Source organism: Myotis nattereri (genome assembly GCF_964212035.1).
Source record: "Myotis nattereri genome assembly, chromosome: 19".
Classification (NCBI taxonomy): Eukaryota; Metazoa; Chordata; class Mammalia; order Chiroptera; family Vespertilionidae; genus Myotis; species Myotis nattereri.
Window position 1 is genome coordinate 11,758,247 of NC_138095.1, and position 25,121 is coordinate 11,783,367.

The 25,121-nt window shown below is 46.1% G+C and overlaps 1 protein-coding gene across 1 annotated transcript in view; it reads left to right on the forward strand.

Moving 5' to 3' along the window:
• The window catches only part of MLXIP (MLX interacting protein), a gene marked incomplete at its 5' end in the record, with an annotated part of 45,253 nt that overhangs the window by 8,335 nt on the left and 11,797 nt on the right, over positions 1–25,121 (forward strand). Inside the window, 2 exons of the mRNA XM_081113431.1 lie at positions 23,693–23,799; positions 24,465–24,550. Of these exons, the coding sequence (XP_080969557.1) occupies positions 23,693–23,799; positions 24,465–24,550 (193 nt within the window). The remainder of the gene's footprint in view (positions 1–23,692; positions 23,800–24,464; positions 24,551–25,121) is intronic.

Sequence of the window (25,121 nt, forward strand, 5' to 3'; positions counted from 1 at the left end):
TGGGTTCAATTCTGACCAAGGGCATGTACCTAGGTTGCAGGCTCTTCCCTGGCTGGGGCCCAGGTCAGCGCTCATGCAGGAGGCAACCAATCAAAGTGTTCCTCTCACTTTGATGTTTCTCTCTGTCTTTCCCTTTCTTTCCACATTCTCTAAAAATCAATGGAAACATATTCTCAGGTGAGGATAAAAAAAAATAATAAAGAAATGTCATATCTTATGAAAGACACATCTTGAAAATGCCTAAAGAAAGTTGTCATTTTTTCATGGTGAAGGGACTGGAGTCCGTGTTGATGAAAACACCTTGGTGGCTGCAGTGACTGGCAGTGGCTGCAGCAGCGGGGTGATGGGGCTGGTGCCTTCCCCTGATCAGCCCGGTCGCCTCTCACAAAGGGAGGCCAGACTGCGGCTTAGGCCCGCTCCCCAAGGGGAGCAGGGAGCAGCCCTAAGCCGTCAGTAGGACATCCCCTGAGGGCTCCCAGTATGTGAGAGGGGGCAGGCTGGGCTGAGGGACACCTCCCTCCCCCAGTGCACGAATTTTGTGCACCGGGCCCCTAGTCAGATAATAAATTTGTATTGTTCTAAGCCATAAATTTTGTGGTTATTTGTTATAGCAGCAAGAGAAACTAATACAGACTTGGTTTCCAAAGTTTATTAAGGTAATGTTTTAAGCACATAACCCAGGTATAAAAAAAGTCTTTCTTATTTCTTCTCCCACCACGGGAGAGCGTAGCAGCATGCCCTGGAGTTATATCAAGTTCTGCTGAGTGTATTAGGCGCCAGTTCAGGGGATCTTGTGATAGGAGGGACCGCATTTTAAAAGGAAAAGTCTGGCCCTAACTGGTTTGGCTCAGTAGATAGAGCATCGGCCTGCGGACTGAAGCGTCCCAGGTTCAATTCTGGTCAAGGGCATGTACCTTGGTTGCGGGCACATCCCCAGTAGGGGGTGTTCAGGAGGCAGCTGATCGATGTTTCTAACTCTCTATTCCTCTCCCTTCATCTCTGTAAAAAAATCAATAAAATATATTTTTTTAAAAAAGAAAGAAAAAGTCTGTGAAGTGGGCTTTATTCTTGCTTCTCAGTAAAATTCCTACAGTAGAGTATTGTAGAAACTTAATATTACTTATTTTTAAGGATTCATATAATGGCTGATGGAAAATTCACTGTAAGCTCCCATTGAATTAAATTACTGAAATTGAATTACTTCTTGGGTATAATATGTGCAGTCCAGATAGCAAATCGCTTAGGTGATATATTCCATCTTTTGTTGGAATTCTTTCTATAGTTAGAATTCCAGGCCACAGGACTTGTGTTTTAGTCAGAGCTCTTTTGGCTACATGGATCAGGGGCCCTCATACAATGGTGGTTTATTGCAAGTACCAGGAAGGAAGCTGGTTATCTGGAAGGGTGCTGGTAATCTCATGATAATTCCGGGATTCCTGCATTGGCTGATTCCATGGAGGCTGCAGCTGGGTTCCAGGCAGCTCTGGGTCCTCAGCAGGAGAATTTGCCCTTCTTTCCTCATAATTAGGTACTTCCCTTAGTGACTGGTCTCCTCTCCCAGGCTCTGTTTTTCTTTGTGGCTTTCATCCTGCTGCCACCAGCTGGCTCTCTCACCTGCTGTCCTGTTCTCTGCTTCACAGCTTCTGCTTATGGGAACTTCTGCCTCGGCCTGTTTCACACACAGACCTTGCTTCAAGCTTTCTATTACCATCAGCGCTCTTTGCCAGTTGTCTATTAAATTAGCCTCAGCCTCCAATTCAAATGTTTGAGGGGGAGACTAACTGGCCCCTCCCTCTCTGAGCAGACCCTCACCGGCCACAGAGCGTGCATCTAGCCTTGGTCTTTGGACTGGTTGCTCTTGGCACAAGTGCTTATTCTTTTCAGAAGTATTAATCAGGTCTCTATTGTGTGCCAGACACTGCTCCAGCTCTTGGGGATACAGTAGCCAACAGGACAGATGAGTCATCTCCCCTCTTGGGGTTTATATTCTAGTAGGAGAATCAGCAAGCAAAGTAGATTTCTATTGTTCCTGCAGTGAAGAACATATAGCAGGAGGGAAGATGGCAAGTGACAGGGGATGGAGGTGAGTGGATACTTTATCTCCGCTAATCTCGGAAGTTCTTTGAGGAGGTGACATTTCAGGTTTGAACTGAAACCTGAGTGGATAGTCATCCAGGCAGTGAAAGAGCCCTAGGCAAAGGCCCAAGGTGAGATGAATGTGGCACAGTCCAAGGCTAGAAAAAGGGCCAACAAAGCACGGCTGGTATGTGGGGGCATGGGTGAGTCGTCAGAATGACTGAAGAGGGGCAGGGCCTTGGTGGCCTTGGTAGTAAGTTGGGAAATTGTGCTCATTGCACTGGGGAGTACAGTTCGTTGAGGCCAATCTGGAGACTAGTCAATAGGCAGCCATGAGTGGAAACGGGTACCACTGAGGGTCTGTTGGCACCATTCTCAGACGAGGACGGTAGCAGTGGGGGTGATGAAAAGTGGATGATTCATGGTGGGTTTTGAAGTCGCTGATGGATTGGACATTCAGGATGAAACGGAAAAAAAAGAAAAGAAATTAACAATGACTCTGAGGTTTTGGTCTGAGCCCTGGGAGCCATTACTGGAATGAGAAAGCTGAGATGATTTAGTCAGCTGTGTGGCTACCGCTGCTGTGCATACTAAACTTGGCTGCCTGGCCACCCTGAAAGACGGAGCTGTGGGTGGGGCAGCTCCCCTGGGAAGAGGCTGCAAGGGGGTGACCCAGTGACAGCCTCACTATTACCAGAGCAGTTCTCCGCTTAGCCTGACCAGTCCAGCCACCCTGGGTTCTTCTGTCCATGTCCATGCTGCTCATCTAGCCTCCCTACCCTCTGTCATGCCTCATGAAGGGGGTAATTGGGGAGGGGAAGTTTTGGAGTTTTGAGCTGGCTTTCAGAAAGTAGTGATTTTTTTCTGGTGAAATACATACTATCCTATATCCTGAATGGTGTTTTTACTCAGTTGGGGCTGGTTGTGGTGGAGCAATATTGCTGGTCTTGAATGCCCTAAAGACACTTCTCTCTCTCTCTCTTTTTTTTTTTAAAGAAACATTTGCCTTCTCCGTTTCTTTTTGTTTGTTTGTTTTTTATATTTTATTGATTTTTTACAGAGAGGAAGGGAGAGAGGTAGAGAGTTAGAAACATCGATGAGCTGCCTCCTGCACATCTACTGGGGATATGCCCGCAACCAAGGTACATGCCCTTGACTGGAATCAAACCTGGGACCTTTCAGTCCGCAGGCCGACGCTCTATCCACTGAGCCAAACCGGTTTCGGCCAGACACTTCTCTAAATCTAGCATTCTTAATGTATTCGGGGTTAGACTGCATCATCAGAAAACTCTTCTGGAAGGAGGCAGTGTACAAGGGGTTTTTTTTGGTAGCTCCAGAAAAGTGTCCACGATCTGGAAAAATAATTCCAGAAGCAGAATTTCTTGTCATTAGCTTTTGAGTCTCAGAAGTGAACATAAAGCATCCCACTGAGTTAATTAACAGTGAAGAGGAAAGCTAAGTCAGAGTTCATAAGGGGCCAGCAGAGAGAGCCAGACTGCTGGTAGGAACAGAGGCTCGTGGAGTTGTAGTTGCTCTGGGAAGTGGAAACATGGGGGCTGAGGCAGCACACTTCCACTGTTTCTGAAAGCAGCTCCTGGGCCTCTTTTGGTCAGCGGCCATGAGACAAACTCAGTCATAGAAACAAGAAGCAGCACCTTATATTGAAAGTAAGGGGATAAACATAGTTTCTGGATATTTACCCAATAATCTAGCTTAAAAAAACCTTCAGAACTTCTTCCTATGCTCACAGGGTAACTGGCCCATTTGCAAATGGACTAGCTTGTCTTATGGGACCTACCCAGATAGCTTAATACTGAGCTTTAGAGAAAACTAATTTACAGTTCTTTTACTTATTAAAACAAAACACTTGTAATGAATTCTTAAAACCATTTATGATTATATTAGTTTGTTGTTTTAAACAACTATTTTCTAGTTGAGTAGTAGGGTCTCTTAAATTGCCTCCTTTGTTTTTTAAGTTATTAAACAGATCTGCCTTAGAGCAGAACTCTTTCATCCACTTATACAGACAAGTTGTTGTTTAACAACTTTATTGAGGTATCATTTACATATCACAGAATGCACTTATTTTAAGTTCATTCCGTTTTTAGTTGTACAATCAGTGGTCACAATCCAGTTTCATCACCACACTACAATCTCTCATGCCCTTTTGTGGTTAATCCCAATTCCCACCTTAGCCCCAGACAACCACTAATCCGCTTTCTGTGTCTATGGATTTGCCTTTTGTAGACATTTCATATAAATGGAATCATATTATACGTGGCCTTTTATGTCCGACTTTTTTCACTTAGCATATTTTCGGGATTAACTCACGATGCAATGCATGTCAGTATTTTATTCCTTTTTATTCATGAATAGTCTTCCATTGCATTAGTATACCATTTTTGTTTATCCACTCATTGACAGACATGTCTTTGAGGGAAGCCTACTACCTTCATTACTTGGGTATTGACCTTTCATTTCCTGTAACAGAATTCTCTCACCGATTCAGATAGGGACTTTCTTACCGGTGAGACTAGCAAGTGTCAATGGATGTGGTAGAAAGATGATTGGATTGGACAACACAGGACAGTGCAGTGGTGCCACTGACTAACAATATATCACTTAGCCCCTCTAAGTAGTGGTATCCTTAACTGTAAAAAAAAAAAAAAGCAAGAGGGAAGAGAGTCATGTTTACTGATCTTATATTTTCTTAACAGACCTTTTGTTTTTGAGAGATACTGCCTTAGAAACAAGTTGCATTGAGCAATAAGAAAGAACAAACTGCTGGTATGTGCAACAACATGGATGAATCTCAGAGACATTATGTTGAATGAAACAAGCCTTACCCAAAAGAGTATACAATTCCACTTATATGAAGTTCTAGGGTAGATGTAAGTAACCTGTGGTGAAGAAAATCACACAAGTACTTGCCTCTGAGGGAGGCTGGAGAGGGGAAAGGGAGAATACAGTCACTGCTAATTGTTATGGGTGTTTTTAAAAAAATGTTTTGTTGATTTCAGAGAGGAAGGGAGAACAAAAGAGGGATAGAAACATCAGTGATGAGAGAGAGTCATCGATTGGCTGCCTCCTGCACGACCCTTACTGGGGATCCAGCCCGCAACCTGGGCATGTGCCCTGACTGGGAATCGAACCCTGACCTCCGGGTTCATGGGTCAACATTCAACCACTGAGCCACACCAGCCAGGCATGGGTTGTTCTTTTTTATGTTTTTTTTTTTAAGGGAGTGATAAAAATGCTTTAAAATTAGAGAGTGGTAGTAGCTGCATAACTCTGTGAATATACTAAAACCAACAGACACTCTTATTTTATTTTTAAAAATACATTTTATTGATTTTTTTACAGAGGGGGAGGGAGAGTGATAGAGAGTTAGAAACATAGATGAGAGAGAAACACCGATCAGCTGCCTCCTTCACACCCCCTACTGGGGATGTGTCCTTAACCAAGGTACATGCCCTTGGCTGGAATCAAACCTGGGACCCTTGAGTCCGCAGGCCGACGCTCTATCCACTGAGCCAAACTGGTTAGGGCACCAACAAACACTTTTTTTTTTTTTAATATATTTTATTGATTTTTTTACAGAGAGGAAGGGAGAGAGATAGAGAGTTAGAAACATCGATGAGAGAGAATCATCGATCAGCTGCCTCCTGCACATCTCCCACTGGGGATATGCCCGCAACCCAGGTACATGCCCCTGACCGGAATCGAACCTGGGACGTCTCAGTCCACAGGCCGACACTCTATCCACTGAGCCAAACCGGTCTCGGCAACAAACACTTTTAAAGGGTGAATTTCATGGTGTGTAAATTATGTTTCAATAAAGCTGTTGTTTAAAAAATATTTCAAAAACAGTTCAGATTTTCAATATTAACTTTAGGGAATATGACTTGGGAAGCACAGGACTATATGATGTTAACGATCTTAAATATGTCAGTGTCTAGAAATTCCATAATTCTCTCTCTTCCGTGTACAGAAAATGAGAGTGATTGGGAAAGTGACCTGCCTTAAGCATTTCCCCTAGATTAAAATTGACTCAGAAATTGGTTCTCCAACTTGCCCCCTCTGTAAGGTAATCCTATTAAGACCTTTTTCCCTCTTTTTAAAAAAAATATATTTTATTGATTTTTTTATAGAGAGGAAGGGAGAGGGATATAGAGTTAGAAACATCGATGAGAGAGAAACATTGATCAGCTGCCTCCTGCACACCTCCCACTGGAAATGTGCCTGCAACCAAGGCACATGCCCCTGACCAGAATCAAACTTGCGACCCTTCAGTCCACAGGCCGACACTCTATCCACTGAGCCAAACCAGCCAGGGCCCTCTTTAAAAAAAAAAAAAAAAAAAATATATATATATATATATATATATATATATACACACACACACACACACACACATATATATTATTGATTTTGCACAGAGAGGAAGGGAGAGGCATAGAGAGTTAGAAACATCGATGAGAGAGAAGCATCGATCAGCTGCCTCCCGCACACCCCTTACTGGGGATGTGCCCACAACGAAGGTACATCCCCTTGACCGGAATCAAACCTGGGACCCTTCAGCTTGCAGGCCGACACTCTATCCACTGAGCCAAACCAGTCAGGGCGACCTTTTTCCCTCTTAACATTGTCTGTTAGGGGGTCACAACTCAAATGACCACATGGGCCAGGAAATAAAGCTGGCCATTTGTAAGGCTAAGGGGATCTTTGATATCTTTTATTTTTTGCCTTTCAAAGTCATGGTTACAGAGAAACATTTCTTTGTTATGAAAACCATGCGGGCATAAGTGAAATGGACTTGGTCTCTGTGATGGAAAGGCAATGGGGAGCAGTGGGGTGTGTGGTGAAGTAGAGAATGTCAGCCTGATCTAAAGGGGACAGCCATCACTCGGCTCCAGGTGATTCTTGCCAGTGTTACAAGATCTGGCATATTTGAAAAATTGGAAGAAATCTGAATTTGTGTGTGAACTCCACTTTTAAGTTTTGTTTCAGTCTATAATTTACTGTCTGAGTTCAGATATTAGGTATTCTGGGAAAATGAGTTTAATCTAGGTTGGATGTAGTTTAGAACTGAGTTTTAGCCTAAGAGATGAAGGAGTATGTTGTGCTGTTTGCCACAGGCACAAGGAAAGTCTTTTTATGTGTTCTCACTCTTGTGTACTTTCTGCCCCAGGCTCTATTTAAAATCACAGGACTATCATCTTCTAGATTCAAAAATCTTAAGACCGTCTGCCTGATAAATCCCAGAAGAATGCATGCTCTTAGTAATCAAATACTCCGAGTTATGAGGAACTTGGGCAATTATTTACATAATCTTGTCTTGGAGGTGGAAGGTTGATTCTCCATTTTGTGAAATTCTTGGACCATAGGTTACTCTTAGCTTTACATTCCACTTTGGACTATTACCCCTTCACCACCATGCTTGATTGGGGTGGGGCTGTTTCATGGAGTGATTCTGTGGTGAAGGAAAGGGATAATAATTTGACTTAACTCCAGACAACTGATTTGGTTATAATTGAAACAAGATTATAATTTTAAATTAGACTGAGGAAGCCTTTCTCTTGGCTCCTGTTTAAAGTTTCTAACCTATATATTTGACCTTACATTACCTCTGTCTTTACCTCCCCAGTGTAAGTGTGTGTGTGTGTGTGTGTGTGTGTGTGTGTGTGTGTTTGCGGTGGTTAAGAAAGGAGTGGACCCTTCCCGCAACACACACATTCACACACAAGAGTATGGTCTGTGTAGCCACCTTGCACACATTCCCTACCTTTTCTAGCTCTTGGGTTTTCTATCCATATTTGATCTGATCTGGAAAGATGTTGGCAGATAGCTGTATGGTTCTTAAACACCATATCTTCTGCTTCTCAGCGATATTGAAATAGAATTTGGATTTATTAGAGGTACAGTGTTTTCTCTGCTGAGAAAGGTTCACTGAAAAGTCGGGTAATTATTCTTCTAAGCTTAGAACTTACTTTTTGGAATTTGACTGTATTTCCAGGCCCCTTTCCAAGAAAAAAAAAAAATTCTAACACCCAGAGATAACCACTGTCAATTCCCTAGTGTTTATCTTTCCAGACCTTGTGGGGTTTTTTTGTTTGTTTTTCTTTTTTTAGGAATGGTGAGTGTATTCCGCCCGCCCGCCCGCCCCCCCCCCATTTAATAGATTGTGAACATCTTTCCAAGCTCCCAAATATTTATCTGCAAAATGTTTTAGTGACTGAATAGTATTTCATTGTGCAGATGTACTATTATTTATTTAATCTCTCTCTGCTGGTCATTGAGAATATTTCATGGTATTTTGGGGTAACTTTAAGGAATTTCTGGGTCCCTGTTCCATTCATCTCTGTTCCTATACCCCAGGTTGGCTACTTTCTCTGAAAATGTCCTGTGCCTCTTCCTTCTTCCTGACAGAAATCACCCTTACCCTGAGAACCTTTCAGCAGGACTCTTGAAAAAAAGCAGGAATAGGCATTGCCACTTTAGGTCCCACCTGCCTGGCCACACCCTCATCAGTAAGGTGTGTGTGGAGGAAGGTGGTGAACACAGCTGAAAAGTAGCCTTTGTTTGTGCTCGGGGCTGCTGATAGGAAAGCTCCCTGCATTCTCATGCATATCCCTATAGCCTGCAGAGGGCTGGGGGACACATCGGATGGTGTTTGACACACTTGTCACAGCAGCGTGCATGCCTGGACTGAGCACTGAGCTTATATGTCCGTGTTGTGCCCTGCTGGCTGACAGACCCATGAGGCCAGGGCTTTGCAGGGATGTGAGCAGATGGATGCCTTCCTTGGCTTTGGGTAGTTCCAGAAGCAGGGAGAGCGTGGATCTTGTGATTCCAGCTGTGAGTCCGCACTGCTGCGGTGAGCTCCTGTGTGATGGGGAGCAGTGTGGGTGAATGTTCCTCCGAGTTACAAACAAAACTCTGGGATGCCTTGGTACATGGAAGGAAGAGCTGATTCAACTCTAGGAAACAATTTAAATGCTTCCTGTCATATCGAGCCCCGAGATGCTGATGTCTGGCTTTAGTGCCTTACTCGTCAGCTTGATCAGCTGTGGGGTGTCTCTGGTTTCATCCATCCCATGCTGGCAGGGTATGTGCTGGAGGGGCTGCGTGAAGACCTGAGGACTTTGGTTATGTTTTATAAACTGGATCAGGTCATCTGACTCCCTAGGCCCAGTGGAGAGGTTAGGTTGCCCCTTGTGGCATCCCACATCCGGCAGCTGCATTCTGGCTCAGAAGTCCTTACGGAGGGCTTCCTGTCTGTCCCATCCAGCAGAGCCTGGCCCCAGCCTCTTTGCTTTCTCTCATGCTGAGCATCCATTTATCTGACTTGTCTCTATTTCCCTTTAGCTTTGGAATTCATGATTCTCCTCCAAGAGAAACCTTCGCTGAGGGCATTGTCCCATGGGAAAAAACCTTATCATGAAAGCAAGGAACCCAGTTATCAGCTTAGCCTCTGGCTTGTCCTTGGTGTTGTCCTTGCATAGTTGCTGAGAGCCAGCAGGCAGGTGGTGCGGAAAACTCACCTGTGGTCTACATGGCCTCCTCCAGATGCTTCTGAGAGCAGCCTACCAGAGACGTGCTGGTCGCAGTTGAGCTGGTTTGGCCTCTATGCAGCCAGCTGCTTTTTGCCTGGTAGCTTTGCTTATCTCTGTTTTTGTGCTTGTTGCTGGTTCCTTGGAGCTTTGGGTGTGTTTGCATAGTGCTTTGAGATGATTGCCACTGATTTTGTGAAATATGGATGAAGTGAACAGGGCAGGGTGTGGTGTGAGAAATATTGTAATCTGCTGGTGCCCACCCCCCACCATTTCTTCCCAAAGAGAGAATTTCTTTGTTTCTTGCCCTAGAGGACCCTGGAGTAGCAGCTTTCAGGCTTTTGCAAAGCTGGGAGCAGCCACTCCAGCTTGGTAGCTCTAATTGAGATCTTGGGTGTACTGCCTTCCTGAATTGACTGGAAAATTGACCCAGCAGCACTGTAGAAATACTTGACATTTCAGCCCTTGTGCTTTGTTGGCTAAGATCACTGGAAATGTATCAGTAAGTGAGATTCAAATGCACCCTGGGAGCTCAGCTCCTGGGAAGGACATCAGGGCTGTGAAACAGCCAGCTCCATGAGGTGTCATCTCTGAGTGGTAGCTGTCCCTGGTGCATCACAGGGGTTGGCTGATGTTGGTTTATGAATGTAACTCTTCCTCCCCCCTTTTTTAGTGTGATGTTTCAAAGTCATGGGGACCAGGGATTGAAATGAGTAAAAGAGGGCAGGTTTTTCAGCTGGCTCTTGTCGGGCTGTTGCAATCTCCTGACAAAGCCAGCATTGTTTCGAATAAAGCAGTTGGTTGGCTTGAATTGCTCTGGTGCTCTGAGCTAGCTGTTTTTCTTCCACCTCGGCCGTGTTCCTGGGGGTAGCCTGGTCCAGAAGGGAGAACCTGCTTTCTGTTGCCCTCTGTGCTCAGCAGCATCTGAGGTGATTAGTTAGCCATCCAGAATAGACAGCTGTCTCAGTGGGCATCCCAGGCTGCTCCTGACCCCCGGCTGGTTGACAGCCAATTGTGACCTCTTGGCATGGAGCCTCCAGAAGTCAAGCTGCTTGCCTGTGCCCTCAGCCTTACTTGGCACTCGCCTGCCCAGTACAGGAGACCACCTGCTCTGGCCAGGCTCCCCACCTGCTGTCTAGGCTGACATTTATGCTGACCTTTTGGCCTGGCATCTGCCCCTTTCATATGTGTGATGCTTCAAACTCGGGATTTAATCCATAGAGCGAATAATTCCTCTGGCTGGACTCCCAGTCAGTTCCTCAAGAGTGGGACAGAAACTCAGTGTTTGGCTTCTTTCTGATGTTTTCAGAGGTCGCATTGCCTCACCTCTGCCCCCCATTTAGTTTCATATTTGTGTGGTCAGATTAGTCATATCAGCTGTCCTTGTGGAAGTCCCAGCCTCATAGGTGAGGACAGCAGGAACTCACATGGGGGTGGAGGTAGCTCACACAATGGTGAGAAGATCCAGACTCCATTTCCTCCCAGAATGGGAACTTGGTTTCTTTGCATTTGATTGGATAGCTCTCCAAATGCAGTTGAGATTGTATATATATATATATATTTTTTTTTTTTTTGCAAGATCCTGGCCCCAGACAGCCAAGTTAAGAAGTGCTTTTTCTCAAAGATGGAACTACAAAGGCAGGAGAAGATGATACATAGTGGACAGAGCTGGGTGGGAGGGTGGGAATATAAAATGAACTTAACCACAGGGTTAGTTCTTACTCAGAGATAGTCCTGGGAACCATCCCACATGGTAGATTTGAGGAGCACTGAAGAATCTAGTCTTTTTTAATCTAGAATAATCCCTCTGCTCCCCCCCCCCCCTTCCCCCCACCGTGGCATTGACTTTGTGAAGCAGCCGGTCCAGCTGTCTGAAGAATGCCCCGTGTACTCTATTAGTTTTCTTATTGTGTTGTGTAGCATGTTGCTCTGTCCCCCGGATTTCCTGTGAACCACATGTTAGGCCCCAGAGTCTTGATTACATTTAGGCTCAATGTTTTTGGTGAGTGTGCTTCACAGATAGTCCCTTCAGAGGTGCGAATGTCACCTTTGATCATTTGCTTCACTGTCTTCGTTATAAAGATACGCTTTTCTCTCTGCCATTTGTAAGTCACTTGGGGAGCGTAACTAATTCTGTAGAACTCCTTAGACCTTTACATTTTTCACCATCTCCCTCAGTTTGGCAAAAATCTTGTATCCTCGCTTATTGATTTTTTGATTTAGAAGAGTTTTCCACTGTTATGTAGTCAAACCACTAATAGTACAAAAGCTATCTTTCCAAAATTTCCCTTTTCTAAATCCTGTCCCCATCTTTTTTTTGTTTCTTCTTTCCCCCCTTTCTTGTTCTGCTTGACTTCAGAAACGGGTGCGACAAGCTAGCTCATCCTCCTATTCTATCATCTTTTTGGACTACAGATTCAGAAAATTACACTGACCCTAAATGTGAGCAATGGATGAACTGATGTTCCCATAGCTCTCTCTTCTTTTCCCCAGAATCAGCTACTGCTGCTGACCCCATGCATCGGCAAGGAACAGGCAGCAGTGAGGGTGAGACTTTGATCCTTAAGGCTCTAATCAGTGGCTCTTACCTTAACTTCTCTTATCAAAGCTAAGGATGCAGTAGGGAGGGGACCCAGAAGCCAAACTGCTGGTATTTCAAGAAAGACCTCTTACTCCTTCTGCTTAAAACCCTTTTCTCCACATTTCCTTTTCCTGGTTAGCTCAACCATCCTGGACCCACTGCGCATTTGCGTGCCCATTCGTGTTTCCATACGTGTGTTTCCGTACACTTCGTGGGAGCCTAGACGTTCTATATTTCCTATTAGCTTGTAAGGTTCCGAGGTCAAGAGCTGAGACAGGCTTTGTCACCCAGTCTTCAGTGAAGCGCCTGACACATCAGACTGAGGTGAATGTTGCTGGGTGTTTCACCTCCTGGCCTGCAGGTGATTTCTTCCATATGTATGGATGCATTTGCTTCCTGGTTGGGAAAGCAGGGTAGCAAGGTGTGATCGCAGGCTCTTTTTTTTTTTTTTAAATCAAGACACACATTTATCTGTACCTTTTAAAGAGTTGAGGAATTTAAATGTTTTGGCCTTTTTCTTTTTCTTTGTTCTAACTACCTCAATGCTGGCTTCTTAGCATTTTCTAGGGTAACTATTTCTCATTATTCTTTATTCTTACAGAGTCCTGGAATTATGGACTTTGAGCTGAAAGAGACGTAGCAATAAGCTACACTATGTGAATCCACCAGCCTTTGCACTTCCTCCTGGAGCGCTGGCAGGGTTTAGAACATCCCAGCGTTTCTCCTGGCATCTCGCTTTCCCCGCCCTCTTCTGGGTGTTCCATCTCCAGCTGACTAAGTGCTTGATAAGGGACATTATGGAGAAGCACACCCAGAGCTGATGTTGGAGGCGCGTAATCAGTCCCCCAGCTGCATTTTCTTGCTGAGGGCACTTTGTGGGGTGAGGGGACTGCAAGTGCAGGTAATGGGTGACCATAAAACCCCCCAACTCCCATTCCTGTCCAGGAATTATTAGGCTTTTCTACTAGGTAGATACTCATCTGTGCTGGAGAGTGAAATGTGCTAATAAAAAAAGAAAGATGATTGTATCTGTGCAGATAGGAGTGGGATTTGATTGCACTGTCACTGAAAAACATCTCTGATCTCTAAATGGTAGTTCTCTCCTGCTCCCAAGGACCTTTCCTTACTCATCACTCCCCTGACCAGTCGCTGGGAGACTTGGCTGCTGCGGCCTCGAGGCCTGTAACTGCACTTCATCACGCACAGAGTCAGAGCAGTGCTGAGCGTCATGGGAACGTCAGCTGAATGCACAAATCTCTTTTATTGAGACCTTCCTGTGTTCCAGACACCATTAGTTCATTCTAAATATCTTGTTTCATTTAATTCTTACCTCTGCTCTGTGAGATAAGTTATTTTCCCCCTCCCCCCAAAAAATGAAGTTCTGAAAGGCCAGATATCTGCTCAAAGCCACATCGTAGGCAAGTGGGGACACCCTCATTTCTTCCCCTCTCCCATGGCCAGCAGCCAGTAACAGAGTGATTATGAAAGCTGCCTCTGGTTAGAAAAGCTGCTCTTGGACTTCACTGGAAGGCACCCTGTGTCCCCCCCCCTCTCTCCCCATGAAGGATGGCCTGGCCTGAGGTTCTGGTGATAGATGCATTTTTATGACATCAGGACCGGTACAGTGGACAGGATCAGATTTCCTGGGTAAAATCTGACTTGAGAGCAATCAGATGTTAGCCAATTCTTCCTTATGTCAGGAAAGTGGAGCAGGCCCTCGCAATAGCATGAAGACTCTGAAAACTCTATAGTTTAAACAACAGTTTAAGTGGTTGGCTTCAAGTTCTGTTCATACTACCTCTCTCCCTACTCTCCTCCTCCCCCTAGAACACACACTGGTCCCAAAAGATCTGCAGGATAAGTAAGTGCAAAATCTCCTTGCCATTTGGTCCAGTCTTTCATTCCGGCCCACTGGTTGGTTTTGTTTGTGAATATGGAGGGGAAACACCAGGACATCAGGGACTGCAGTTTTGAGAAGATAAATGTCCATCGCTTTCTGTGTTGGCTTTTTCCCTGCTCTGCAGTTTGCTAAATTATTTGTACCTTGGATATTGTCATTGTATTTTTGTCTATGTTCCCAGGAGGCCTTGAAGCAAGGGTGATGAATAAAATATGCTACCTGACCTTGGTTTTTAAAGGCGTGTGTCCCCTTTTGTGGAGCGATAATTGCACACTTTTCTTTTTAAGCGTTTGTTGCAGCAGTCAGGATGGGAAATGCCCAGACAGCAGGGTGAGTAAGGCCTGAGTTAAAATGGGGATGTGATCATAAACTGAAACTTCATCTTCCACCCCTGTTTTAAGTTTGAGTTTGTGAATAACAAATTACTACTTTTGACAGAAAGGACATAGTGAAAATAAGTATATCACAAAGATAAAAAGATGTAGGTGTTTTGAATCTGATAAAGATGTAATATGTTCATATATCTCAGGAGACAGTGTCAGCAGTAGGGGGCGCTCATCTTGGTGGGGGTCAGTGTAGAGACATTGTTTCCGAGATAGTGACCCATCTGACAGAGACGATCTGGCCTTTGATGTAGTGGGTTGGTCTCCTGCTCTCCTGCCCACCCAAACTCTTGCTGCTTGGAAGGTTAACAGCATGCATGGGAAGAGGATGAAGAGAGGGAGAGATTTGGGCTGACAGCTGATTCTCAGTAGCAGATGGGAGGGAATTATCTTTAGCAGGCAAAGGTAAAACAGATTTTATTTTGGAATTTTTATTATGTGAGGAGGGCTGTACAAAGTTTTTTATTGGTTCGCATGCTTTTTAAAATCCCCTTCTCAGAGATAAGTCAGAAGTCTGTGGTTGTGTTGGGGTTTTACAGATCCTTTTCTTCTTTCTTATACTGAATGGCAGCTGTTATCCAACATGCCTGCCTACTTTGGGGATCTCTCATTTGTATTCTTTAGTGTCAGCATCTCCCTTTCTGGGGCGGGGTACAGTTCTAGACGCTTAGAACTGGAAAGGAAGTTGGGATAAGCTACTTCCTCTCTCTCTCTCTCATCTAAAAGAGGGAAACTGAGAGCCAGGCAGAGGAAATAACTTGTTGAGCAGAGATGATATCCCACATCAAGTCTCACTGCTGTTTGCATCAAAGCTGGGACTGCAGTGCTGGATCCTGACTTTTGGTTTAGTCTTGTTCCGTTTGTAATATACTCCTCCTCTTCATCTGGATGATTCCTTTGTGTTCTCTAAAATAAAACAAACCTGAAAAACTGATAATCAGTTAATTTACAAAGATGTGTTATCTGATTTTAAATGGGGAGGGGAGGGGAAAGAAGGTGGGATGGGGAAGAACATAAACCAAGATCCAACGAACAAGAACACATCCATGCGAGTGTGTGAGGTTCAGGCAAAGAGAACTGAGTGCTCTGACAGGAAGGACTGCTTGGAAGGATTGGCGCAGGATGGTAAGGGAGGCATGGGGCAAGGCCAGGGAGCAGGGGCTGTTCTAGTCAAGAGTGTGGCTCTGTGCGCAGTACGAAGACAGTAGAGTTTCATTTGGGAGTTCAGTCTACACATACTCTGTGGTGGTATGTGCTGGGCACGGGTTTGTATTGGTCACTCCTCACTCCTCCATGGAAAAGGCAGTCTGGTTGTGGAGACTGTCAGCAGACACATAAATAGGTAACTGCAGATTGTGGTAGGTGCAGGGTGTTGTGAGAGGGCAGAGCGAAATCATTTACCGTGAGAGCGATCCAGGAGGGCTCTGACAGGAAGCTAATATCTGGAAGATGAAGACGTTAGACAAGTGAATGAGAATATGTTACAACCAGATGTGGGCAACATGGGGTGAGGAGACTACTTCGGTGAATATTTAGGGATTCTATTCTGCCTATAAGCAGACGGGACCCTCTGAAAGAGTTCCCGCTAGGGAGCGATGTGAATAGGCATGTGTTGTCAAGGGCGTTCTGGCTGCTGGGTGGGAAGGAGGCCAGAGGGGAGAAGCCCAGAGAGGAATCGGGGCAGCTAGTGTACAAGCCTGGAGGACACACGTGGAAGGGAGCAGAGGGGAGAGTACGGAGTCGGAAGAGCCCAGGACCAGTCCCAAGGACACCAGAGATAGAGGCTGAGGGAAGGAGGAGGGAAAGCTGGTGAAGGAGAGACTCAACGGGAGCAGCCGGAGGGACCAAGAGGCCAAGAGTGTCCGGAGAAGGCCTGGAGTCGGGTGAGGCGTGGGGGCCAAAGAGCATCGTCAGATGTTGCAGGGAGCTCTGGTCAGATGAGGCCTGAAAGTGACTGTTGGATTTGACAGTGTGGATGTTATCAGCATCCTTGGCAAGAGCAGTTTTGTTGTCTTGTTGAGGCAGCAGCCAGGATCCACTAATTTCTCACTTTCACATCTGCTCACATGCCCCTTTGCCCTTCCAGCTCCCTCTCCACCTGCTTCTGCTCCATACCACTGAGTACTTCTGCCACAGCACATACTTGGTTGTCTGCCCATAGAATATAAGCTCCATAAGGCTAGAGACTTGGTTTTGTTCACTGCTCTATTCTTAGCACCGAGAACAGTGCTAAATAAGTGAATTGAGTAGACCAGGGATCCTCAAACTTTTTAAACAGGGGGCCAGTTCACTGTCCCTCAGACCGTTGGAGGGCCAGACTATAGTTTAAAAAAAAACTATGAACAAATTCCTATGCACACTGCACATATCTTATTTTGAAGTAAAAAAACAAAAAGGGAACAAGTACAATATTTGTATTTGCATGTGGCCCGCGGGCCGTAGTTTGAGGACCCCTGGAGTATTCGAATCAGGATAGTGTCATGGGGAAAGTCATGGCCACAGTATTCATGCTCTGCATAGCCACATCAACCCATTTCTTTTGTTAAGCACCATTGAACACAGGGCATAGGTGCTACATAGTACAGTGTTAACGACTGGCTCCAGCTCCTGGCCCCAGAAAGGTTAGAATTTGATAGATGTATGTATACTAACTTCAGTTAACTTACCGTAATGTCACTGTGACCATAGTTATTGTCAAAGTTAAGGTTTGGGGCTTCCTGTTCATTAGAGAACAGATTCCATGGGTTTTCTTTATCAGTCAAAGCTGATTTTTAGCAAAGGAGCCAGTGCTTTTAAAGCCTATTTATAGATCTTGGCTACCTGGAGAGTGTTACCTTATCCTTTGAAAAGCATCAGACAGCTTCAGATTTCTCTGCCTTTTAAGTAAGTGATGTAGCTGGCAGTGCCTTGAAAATGACTAATGATGGTGACAATAACACTTGTTTCCTGCCAGATTTCATAGCAACTCAGAAACATTTGCAAACATGCTCTGTTTTTACTAGTATTACTTCTCTGGTAGCAGTTTCTAGAGTCCTGGCTCAAATGTGCATTGTGGCCCCAGCCCTCTGTTAAGCTATGTACTCTTTAAGCCAGATGTCTGAAATGGGGTGGGGTGTTTTTAATCTTTATGTAAAAGTCTTAGCCCTGGTGAATATTTGAATCTACTAATTAATTACTTTTCCCATAGGAGGATGAAAGTGCAAGGGAAAGGCTATGCTCTTTGAGGTAGTTATTCCTAGTACTGATGTGATAGCAATGTCTCACTTGTGTCTGTGGCTTAGCCACTTTGATCAGGTGAGGATGGCAGTTACTGTATCATCTGGGTGGGGCTGTGTTGAATATAATAAAATGTGATGGTGCTTGTATTTGCACGTGTAACTATGTGCATTTATTTGTCTTGCTGGTTTCTCTCCTTGTATTTTATTTTTACATTATTTTTCAATGTTAATGAAAGCATTATGATTAGAAATGAGAAAGGACCTATGTGAAAAAGCTTATAGAATACCACATAGCTTCAGATTCCTCTGACTCTAAGTAAGTCAAGTAGCTTGAATAAGTGGAGAAACATACACTGACCTAGGGTAGTAATGACCCAGTTGGATGGGTCCATGTTGCCCGCAATAATTTATAAATTAAGTGCAATCCCAGTCAAAACACTAAAATAGTTTTCTTTTGAGATTTTATAACATGGTCATAAAGTTCACATGGAAGAATAAATGGGCAAGAATTCTAAAACTTTCTTCAAAAAATGATGGGACTATCCTTATGTAGATACTAGATGGTAAAGTACATCACAATTTGTAATTATTAAAACAGTGTAATACTAGAACAGGATTGGATGTGAATCAGTGATACACGAGGCCCCAGAATAGACACCAAGTAACCATGACGATGAACTTCGGGCTCAGTAGCGAGGACCCAGGCCCAGGTATGGGAGCAAGACCTGAAAACCTCACAAGCTTCCCCTGGGAGGAGGCTCTGCTTGGGCTGGACCCAGGGTGGAGGGCCCACAGCTCCAGGCATTGCCCTCTTCTGTCCTGCCTCGCCCGTGGCTGCTCCCCATGTCCTGGCACCTCAGTGGACCTCTGTCAGTCTGGAGCCTGTTAGTTTTGGCTCCTAGCAGCCTGTGGAACCAAGCCCAGACCCCAGGAAAGGCCAATAAGACCACTCTTTTGAAGAAAAACCAGAGTCCTGGAAGAGGACCAATCTAACTGAGCATTATTCATCCACTCACTCATTAGAGAAACTGCTTAATAGTCATTATCCTCATATTTGGATCTCTTGCACAAAATTGACAGGCACACATTTCCCTCTGCTCATGTGATTAATTGTCTTCCCCAATTAACTAGAAGCCCTGTAAGGTCTTGGGTTGTCCCTGATCCTATTTCCTTGTTTATTTTGAAAATATAACACATGCATATGTTATATTTAAACAGTATAAAACATTAAACAATGAAAACTAAGTCTCTGACTGACTTCCTTAATTCAGCTCTCCAAATGAAAGTCAGTTTCACTGTTACCTGTTTCTTGGGTATCTTTCCTGAGCCTAAATGGCTGTCTTCCTGAGCCTCCCTCCCTTGCTCGCTCTCTCCCTCTCTTCCTTCCTGTGTGTCTGTGCATATCTCCCTGCTGAAAGTACAAATGGTGGCCATACTACATATCCTGCACTTTGGTATTCCCCCCAGTTAATGCACCTTGCAGATCTTGCCTGTATGTCAGTACATAGAAATGTGTGTTGGTTTTTAATTGCCCCATAGTGTTTCACTGTGTAGGAGCAGAGCCTGACCAGTGTGGGCCCTTGGTGGGCAGCTTGCTCCCAAGAGGCGGGAAAGAGCCCGGACCACCCACACCAGCTCCTCTTATACTCATTGGTGACCTGCCCACTCTACCTAGCTGGGAGAGAGTGAGGGGAGGCAGCGCTAGGGATGTTTTGCTACTGGGCATCTAGGAAGCATCAGGAATGGCAAAGACATGTTGTCCCATAACAAGCAAGTATGGTCAAATGAACAAATAAGTGGCCTCTACCACCCTTCTGGGACCTATCATGATAGGCTGACGAGGAGTAGGACCTAATTCTACCTGGGACCTACCGCATCCCAAGTCCCCGCCCCAGCCCCACCCTCCCCTGTTCTCAATTCCAGCTCCAGTCTGTGCAAGACTTGCCCTTTAATTTCCATTCCAGAGCAGTCTCTTGCCAGACCTCTGAAGAATTCAGTCTGCTAGTTCTAACCAACAGTTTTCAGAGGGACCTTTGTTGTACTGTGAACTTCCTTGTTTCATGCCATGAATCTGCCTTCTAGGAAGGGTAGCATGGCAGGGTGAGTATGAGTTTTCTTTATGGAAAAGTTTAGCACTCACTTAGTAACTCCATATTGAAAAGCACCTCCCAGGTGCCAGACACTGTGCTGGGATGAGTCAGACATAGGCCTGGACCTTCCCATGGTCTGAGTGGGAGGGCGTGAATCCAGGCTCATTGTTCTGGGGGGAAGCCCCAGGACCTACACAGGCACATGGGAGGGGCAGGTTTGGGAAGCTAAGACCAGAGGTCTTTCATCTGTCTGGGGAGAGCCAGTGGTCTCAGAAATTTTCATTCTGTGTTTCTGGTTACACTTTAACGAAGGAAAAGGGCATAATCCTGAGTTAGACTAAAAGTATCCATGTCTGGAAGACCAATTAAGCTGGGGCAGGGCCTGGGGAGCAGAAGCCCCCCAATAGGTGCTTTCTGGGGTACTGCCCTAGGGAGCTCTGCCAAGCTCTGCAGGTCTCAGGACTTTTTAGAGCAGCCAGCCAGCCTTTCCTGGCCCGTCGCATGGGAAACTGGGCTCCGGGTAGCCCTGTAACAAGGGTCGCCGTCCAGGTTTGGTCTGTGGCTGTCGGCATAGGGACTGTCTCCTCTATCCCACCTTTCAGGTGGACAGTGACATCAGCACAAAAAAGGCTCTGAGAAGCCAGTCACTAAAGAAGCTTACAGAAATGTAGCCCCCGTTTTCCTAACAGTTTGCCTGTGGAATCCTTGCAACCATAGAGCTGCGTGTATCGCTTCTTCAGCTCTTGTCTTGAAATTGCTGTGGAGGAAGGGTGGTCAGTCACCACGAAAACATCCAGGACCTCTCCTTTCACCCTAACCCTCTGCTTCTGTGGATGGGCTTTTGGTTTTGGTTTGGACTCAGACTCTTCTTTGTGTTGGTTGAGCGCCACCTGTTGGCTATTGAGATATTACAGAAATCGGGGGGGGGGAGGGGCGTGTAATAGCAGTTTGTGCTCTGAAATCTGACATACTTCTGCTGAAGTTTGACCAAATTTGACATAAATATCAAGGAAACGTCAAACATTTCAGCAAGGGAGGAGGAAGAAGATGAGAACCCCCAGACTACACCCTGTCAGGTTTGGCTTCCAGCTTACGGGGTTTGATCTCTCCGTATCTCCCCCCCCCTTCACTGTAAGTAATTGAAGCCGGCCGGGTGACCTCGCTTCTCTGAGAAGATGCTCTTATGCTCAGGTTGCCCTGCTTTGTCTTCAGTAACAGAGCAGCGATAAGGTTGGGTTTGTTGTTAAGCCTAGTGGTTAGTTCTTCACCAAATACTGCAGGGCACCAAAGCTGGTTCTCTTCCCAGGAGCCCTCACTTTCCATTATCGCCCTTCTCCTGCTGGTGTCTTCTGCGCCATCGCTGCAGGTGGCAAATGCTGGGTCAGGATCCAGCAACATAGAAACTGGCCTTTTATCCTGGGCTTTAATGTGAAGAAACTATCAGTTATAGAAAAGTTTTGGATATTTTTTCCCTTTAAGGAAATAAAGAAATAGGGACAGTTTTCTGTTGTTTTTCTTTCTGGAACCACCTGCCTGGTTAGGCATCAGGTTGCTGACAGCTCTTGCGGAGGTGGGGGAAGCGGGTTGGTTTTGCCCACTGTGGGACCTAATGCACTGTGGGATATACTCTGCTCTCCAGTCGGGTCTGTCTGGTAGCGCCGCACCCACCCCCACTGCCCCCCCCTCCAGGCTCCAGCCATGCTGGGTGTTCTCCGCTGCATTGGCCAGGTGTGTTCTTGCTCACCTCGGGGCCATGGCCGGCCAGGCAGCAGGAATGGCCTCTCCCCCTCTCCTTGCTTTATTTAAAGGTTTCTTATCCTCTAGGCCTTGGCTTAGATGTCACCTCCTCCGGAAAGCCTCTCCTGACTGGCAGACTGGTCAGTTATGCCGACTGTATGCTCCCAGAGTCCTCTGCTCTTCTTCACAACACTCAGCACTTAGGCAGGACTTGTGCCTCAGGGCACTTCATCTGCCTCATCCATCCCTTTCCTCATTCTTAGCTCACGCACGGCACAGAGTAGACTTGTCAGATGAGGAAACGAGAAGCAAGTGGTTCTACAGCCACATGGAATTCAGGGTAGACCTTTGCCCAGGTCTTTGTTTATGGGTATGGAGAGTGGGCATGTGGGTGTCACCTTTTCCTCCTGTAGAAGAGGAAGGGTCACATGACAATAGTGGCACAAAAGAGAGGCCTTTTCAAGTCAGGAGGTGTTAAAAATTAGGCCTTTCAGTAATAATGTAACTCTAAATCACTGAGGTGGTTATTAATATCTTATAATATTTTGCTTTAGGGTTCACCCACTGTGTGTGTGTGTACACACATTTAATCCTTATTAAAACCCTCTGGAGGTGATAGTATTATTATGATCTTACCCAGGAAATGGGTGCCAGAAGAGTTAAGTGACCGTAAAGGTTCAGTTAGGATGCAGTTATGCAGTAGAGTCTCTGGCTGTTGAACTTGGGTGAAAGCTGAGCAGTGGGGGCGTGGGTTCAGAGTGCCATTGGATGAGGATGAAGGAGAGGAAGAAGGTGTGTAACTGGTTTGAAGGCCCTAATTCTTTGCGGTGAGGCTGCTGCTGTCTGTCTGTCCCTCTGATTCTAAGAGAATGTGCGGTGACATTTTCTCTCTGGGGGTCACAACCTTCTGGCTGATGTGATTCCGTGATTCTCAGCCTGGCCCGGTGCTGGGTGGGTAAAGGGAGCCATGAGGTTTTGCCAGGTGCACAGCCTTTTGCTTCGTAACCCAGGTTTCAGGTTCAGCTCAGGTTTATTGCGTGGGTACTGTCTTTGAAGACCTCAGCTGTTGAGCTATTGGCCTGTCTCTGTCACTTGAGCTTTCTGAGTGGGTCTGGAAAAGGAAAAGGGCTGTGACCTGCAGTCAGGAGGACCCAGAGAACCCCGTTTGGTATGAACCAAAAATAGCCCCTTGCTAGCTCAAGCCATCTGAAAAAGGAGCTCTGTGCCAGCTGCTCAGAGGAGGCTCCTGGCAGAGCCCTTGGAAAACTAAGCTGTCCGAGGAGGCTGTGCCTCCAGAGAACGTTCCTTGCCTGTTCTTAGTTTGCTTTGCAAGCGCTTTAACTCATTAATGAAGAATTACTACCTGAGCCCTGCTATGTGCCGAGTTTTGTGCTAGGTGCTTAGGGTAAGTGATGCCTAAAGGGCCCTCCCTTTAGAAGCTGCAGTCTGTCTATTGGAGGGAGATGTGGGCACAGACATTGTTCTACGGACTATGGGTGAGTGCTCTTTGAGGTTTGAGCTGTGCTCTGGGAGATCTCAGTGCCTGCTTGGAGGAGATGATGATTGAGCAGTGTTTTGAAGGATGAGCAGGTGGGCAGGAGCACAGGGAGCTCTGTGAGGAGTGAGGACCTTGTGTGCAGAGGCCTGGAGGCAGGAGAGGGCCCCACAGGTTCAAAGGCCTGTTGTAAGTACCTTGTGGGGAGGTGGGCCGAGACCAGGTTAAAGGAGCTTGGCCTTCATTCAGTGGTCAACAGATTTCTTTTTTTCAGCTTCATTGAGGTATAATTGACGGGTAACGTTGTGTAAGTTTAAGGTGTACAATGTGACTTGATACTTATATATATTGCGAACTCAACAGATTTCTTTTTAACTTTTAATTATGGAAAATTTTAAAGATATGCAAAAAGTAGACAGAATAGAATAATGAACCTTCCCCTCAGCCTGCTTCAACAGTTAACAACCCATCATCCCCAACACCTCTACTCCACGTCACCTGGGAGAAATCCCAGAGGGACTTATATATTCTGTCAATCTCACCTGTGACTTGTAATGGATTAATCCAGAATTTGGGGGCCTGGAATGATCAGGTGGCACTTTCTGATGTCACTTCATTTTCAGAGGAACCAATGAGTTTCCCTCTTTCTTGCGTTTCAGTGGGAAGTTGGTGTCTCCAAAGTGGAAGAATTTCAAGGGCCTGAAGCTCCAGTGGAGAGACAAGATCCGGCTCAATAACGCCATCTGGCGGGCGTGGTACATGCAGTGTGAGTGCCAAGTGAGCAGGGGCCTGTGCACCTTGGGCTCCAGAGCCCACCCTTGGAAATTGTGCCTCAAAGAGAAGCTCTTTTGGGCAGTCTGCAGAGACAGGAAAACCAAGCCAAATCCTAGTGAACTGGACACTTCTCAGCCATCAGGCACAGGGGGCCAACCAAGTGGTCTGTGTTGTGAAGGTGCCCGTGTCTGCAGGAGACAGTTGCCCACTGTTATGATAGACACAGGTGCCCAATGTCAAAAAGGCAGAGGTGGAGGGAGGGGGTTGTTCTTTTCAGGGGAATCAGAAAGGGTGTAGCCGACAGGTGACATTTGAAGCATCAGGGAACAGTTCCCGCTTTCAGCAGGTCTAAGGAAATGCAGGTCCGGCCTTGTTCTGTCTCCAGCTGGCCCGGGTGACTTCTGCAGGAGATGGCCATGCTTGGGCCACCCTGGTGTTAGGCTGGCGTTTCCCTTTCCTACCCACGCCATATTGACACATTCTTTCTCTTTAACCTGGACCCCTTTGTTAGTCTGAAATCTTGTTTCCCAAGGGAAAGAGAATGAAAGAACACACCTGAGAGGTCCCACCCGAGGGGAGGGGTGTGTACCAAGGGGCAAGGCTCCCTCCTCAGGGGTCTTGGTCGCAGTGATGATGTGTTACCCCCTCTCCACCCAGATTTGGAGAAGCGCAAAAATCCCGTATGCCACTTCGTCACTCCACTAGACGGCTCTGTGGAAGTGGATGAGCATCGCCGGCCCGAGGTAAATGGTGGTGATCATGGTGGCCGGGAAGGAACTTGCCCTCACTCAGGAGGAGACAACTCATGAGGGCTGGGAGCCAGGGTCGGGTTCCCCAGTGGGAGACCACAGGGCAGCATGCTGGGCCGCACTGTCCTGTCAGCTCTTGTGACTTTGAGAAGCCATGGGGATGTGGGGAGCAGGTGGCTCCCCCTTCTCAGAGTGGGCTGACCAGGGACTGGAGGACTCTCCAGTGGGGACTTACCCTCTACTTCCTGTGACTGCAGTGGGCTCCTTATAAGGCAGATATCTTTTTTCTGTTTTAATCTTCACCTGAGGATATTTTTAGAGAGTGGAAGGGAGGGGGGAGAGACAGAGAGAAAAACATCGATGTGAGAGAGATACATTAATTGGCTGCCTCCCGCATGCACCCTGACCGGGTCTAGGGATCGAACCTGCAACTCAGGTACATGCCTTTGATCGGGAATCAAACCTGTGAACCAAATGCTATAACCACTTAGTAACACCAACCGGGCACACGGAAGTATTTTTGGGTGAGATTATGTGGGACTTCAGTGTGATAGGGATCTGACAG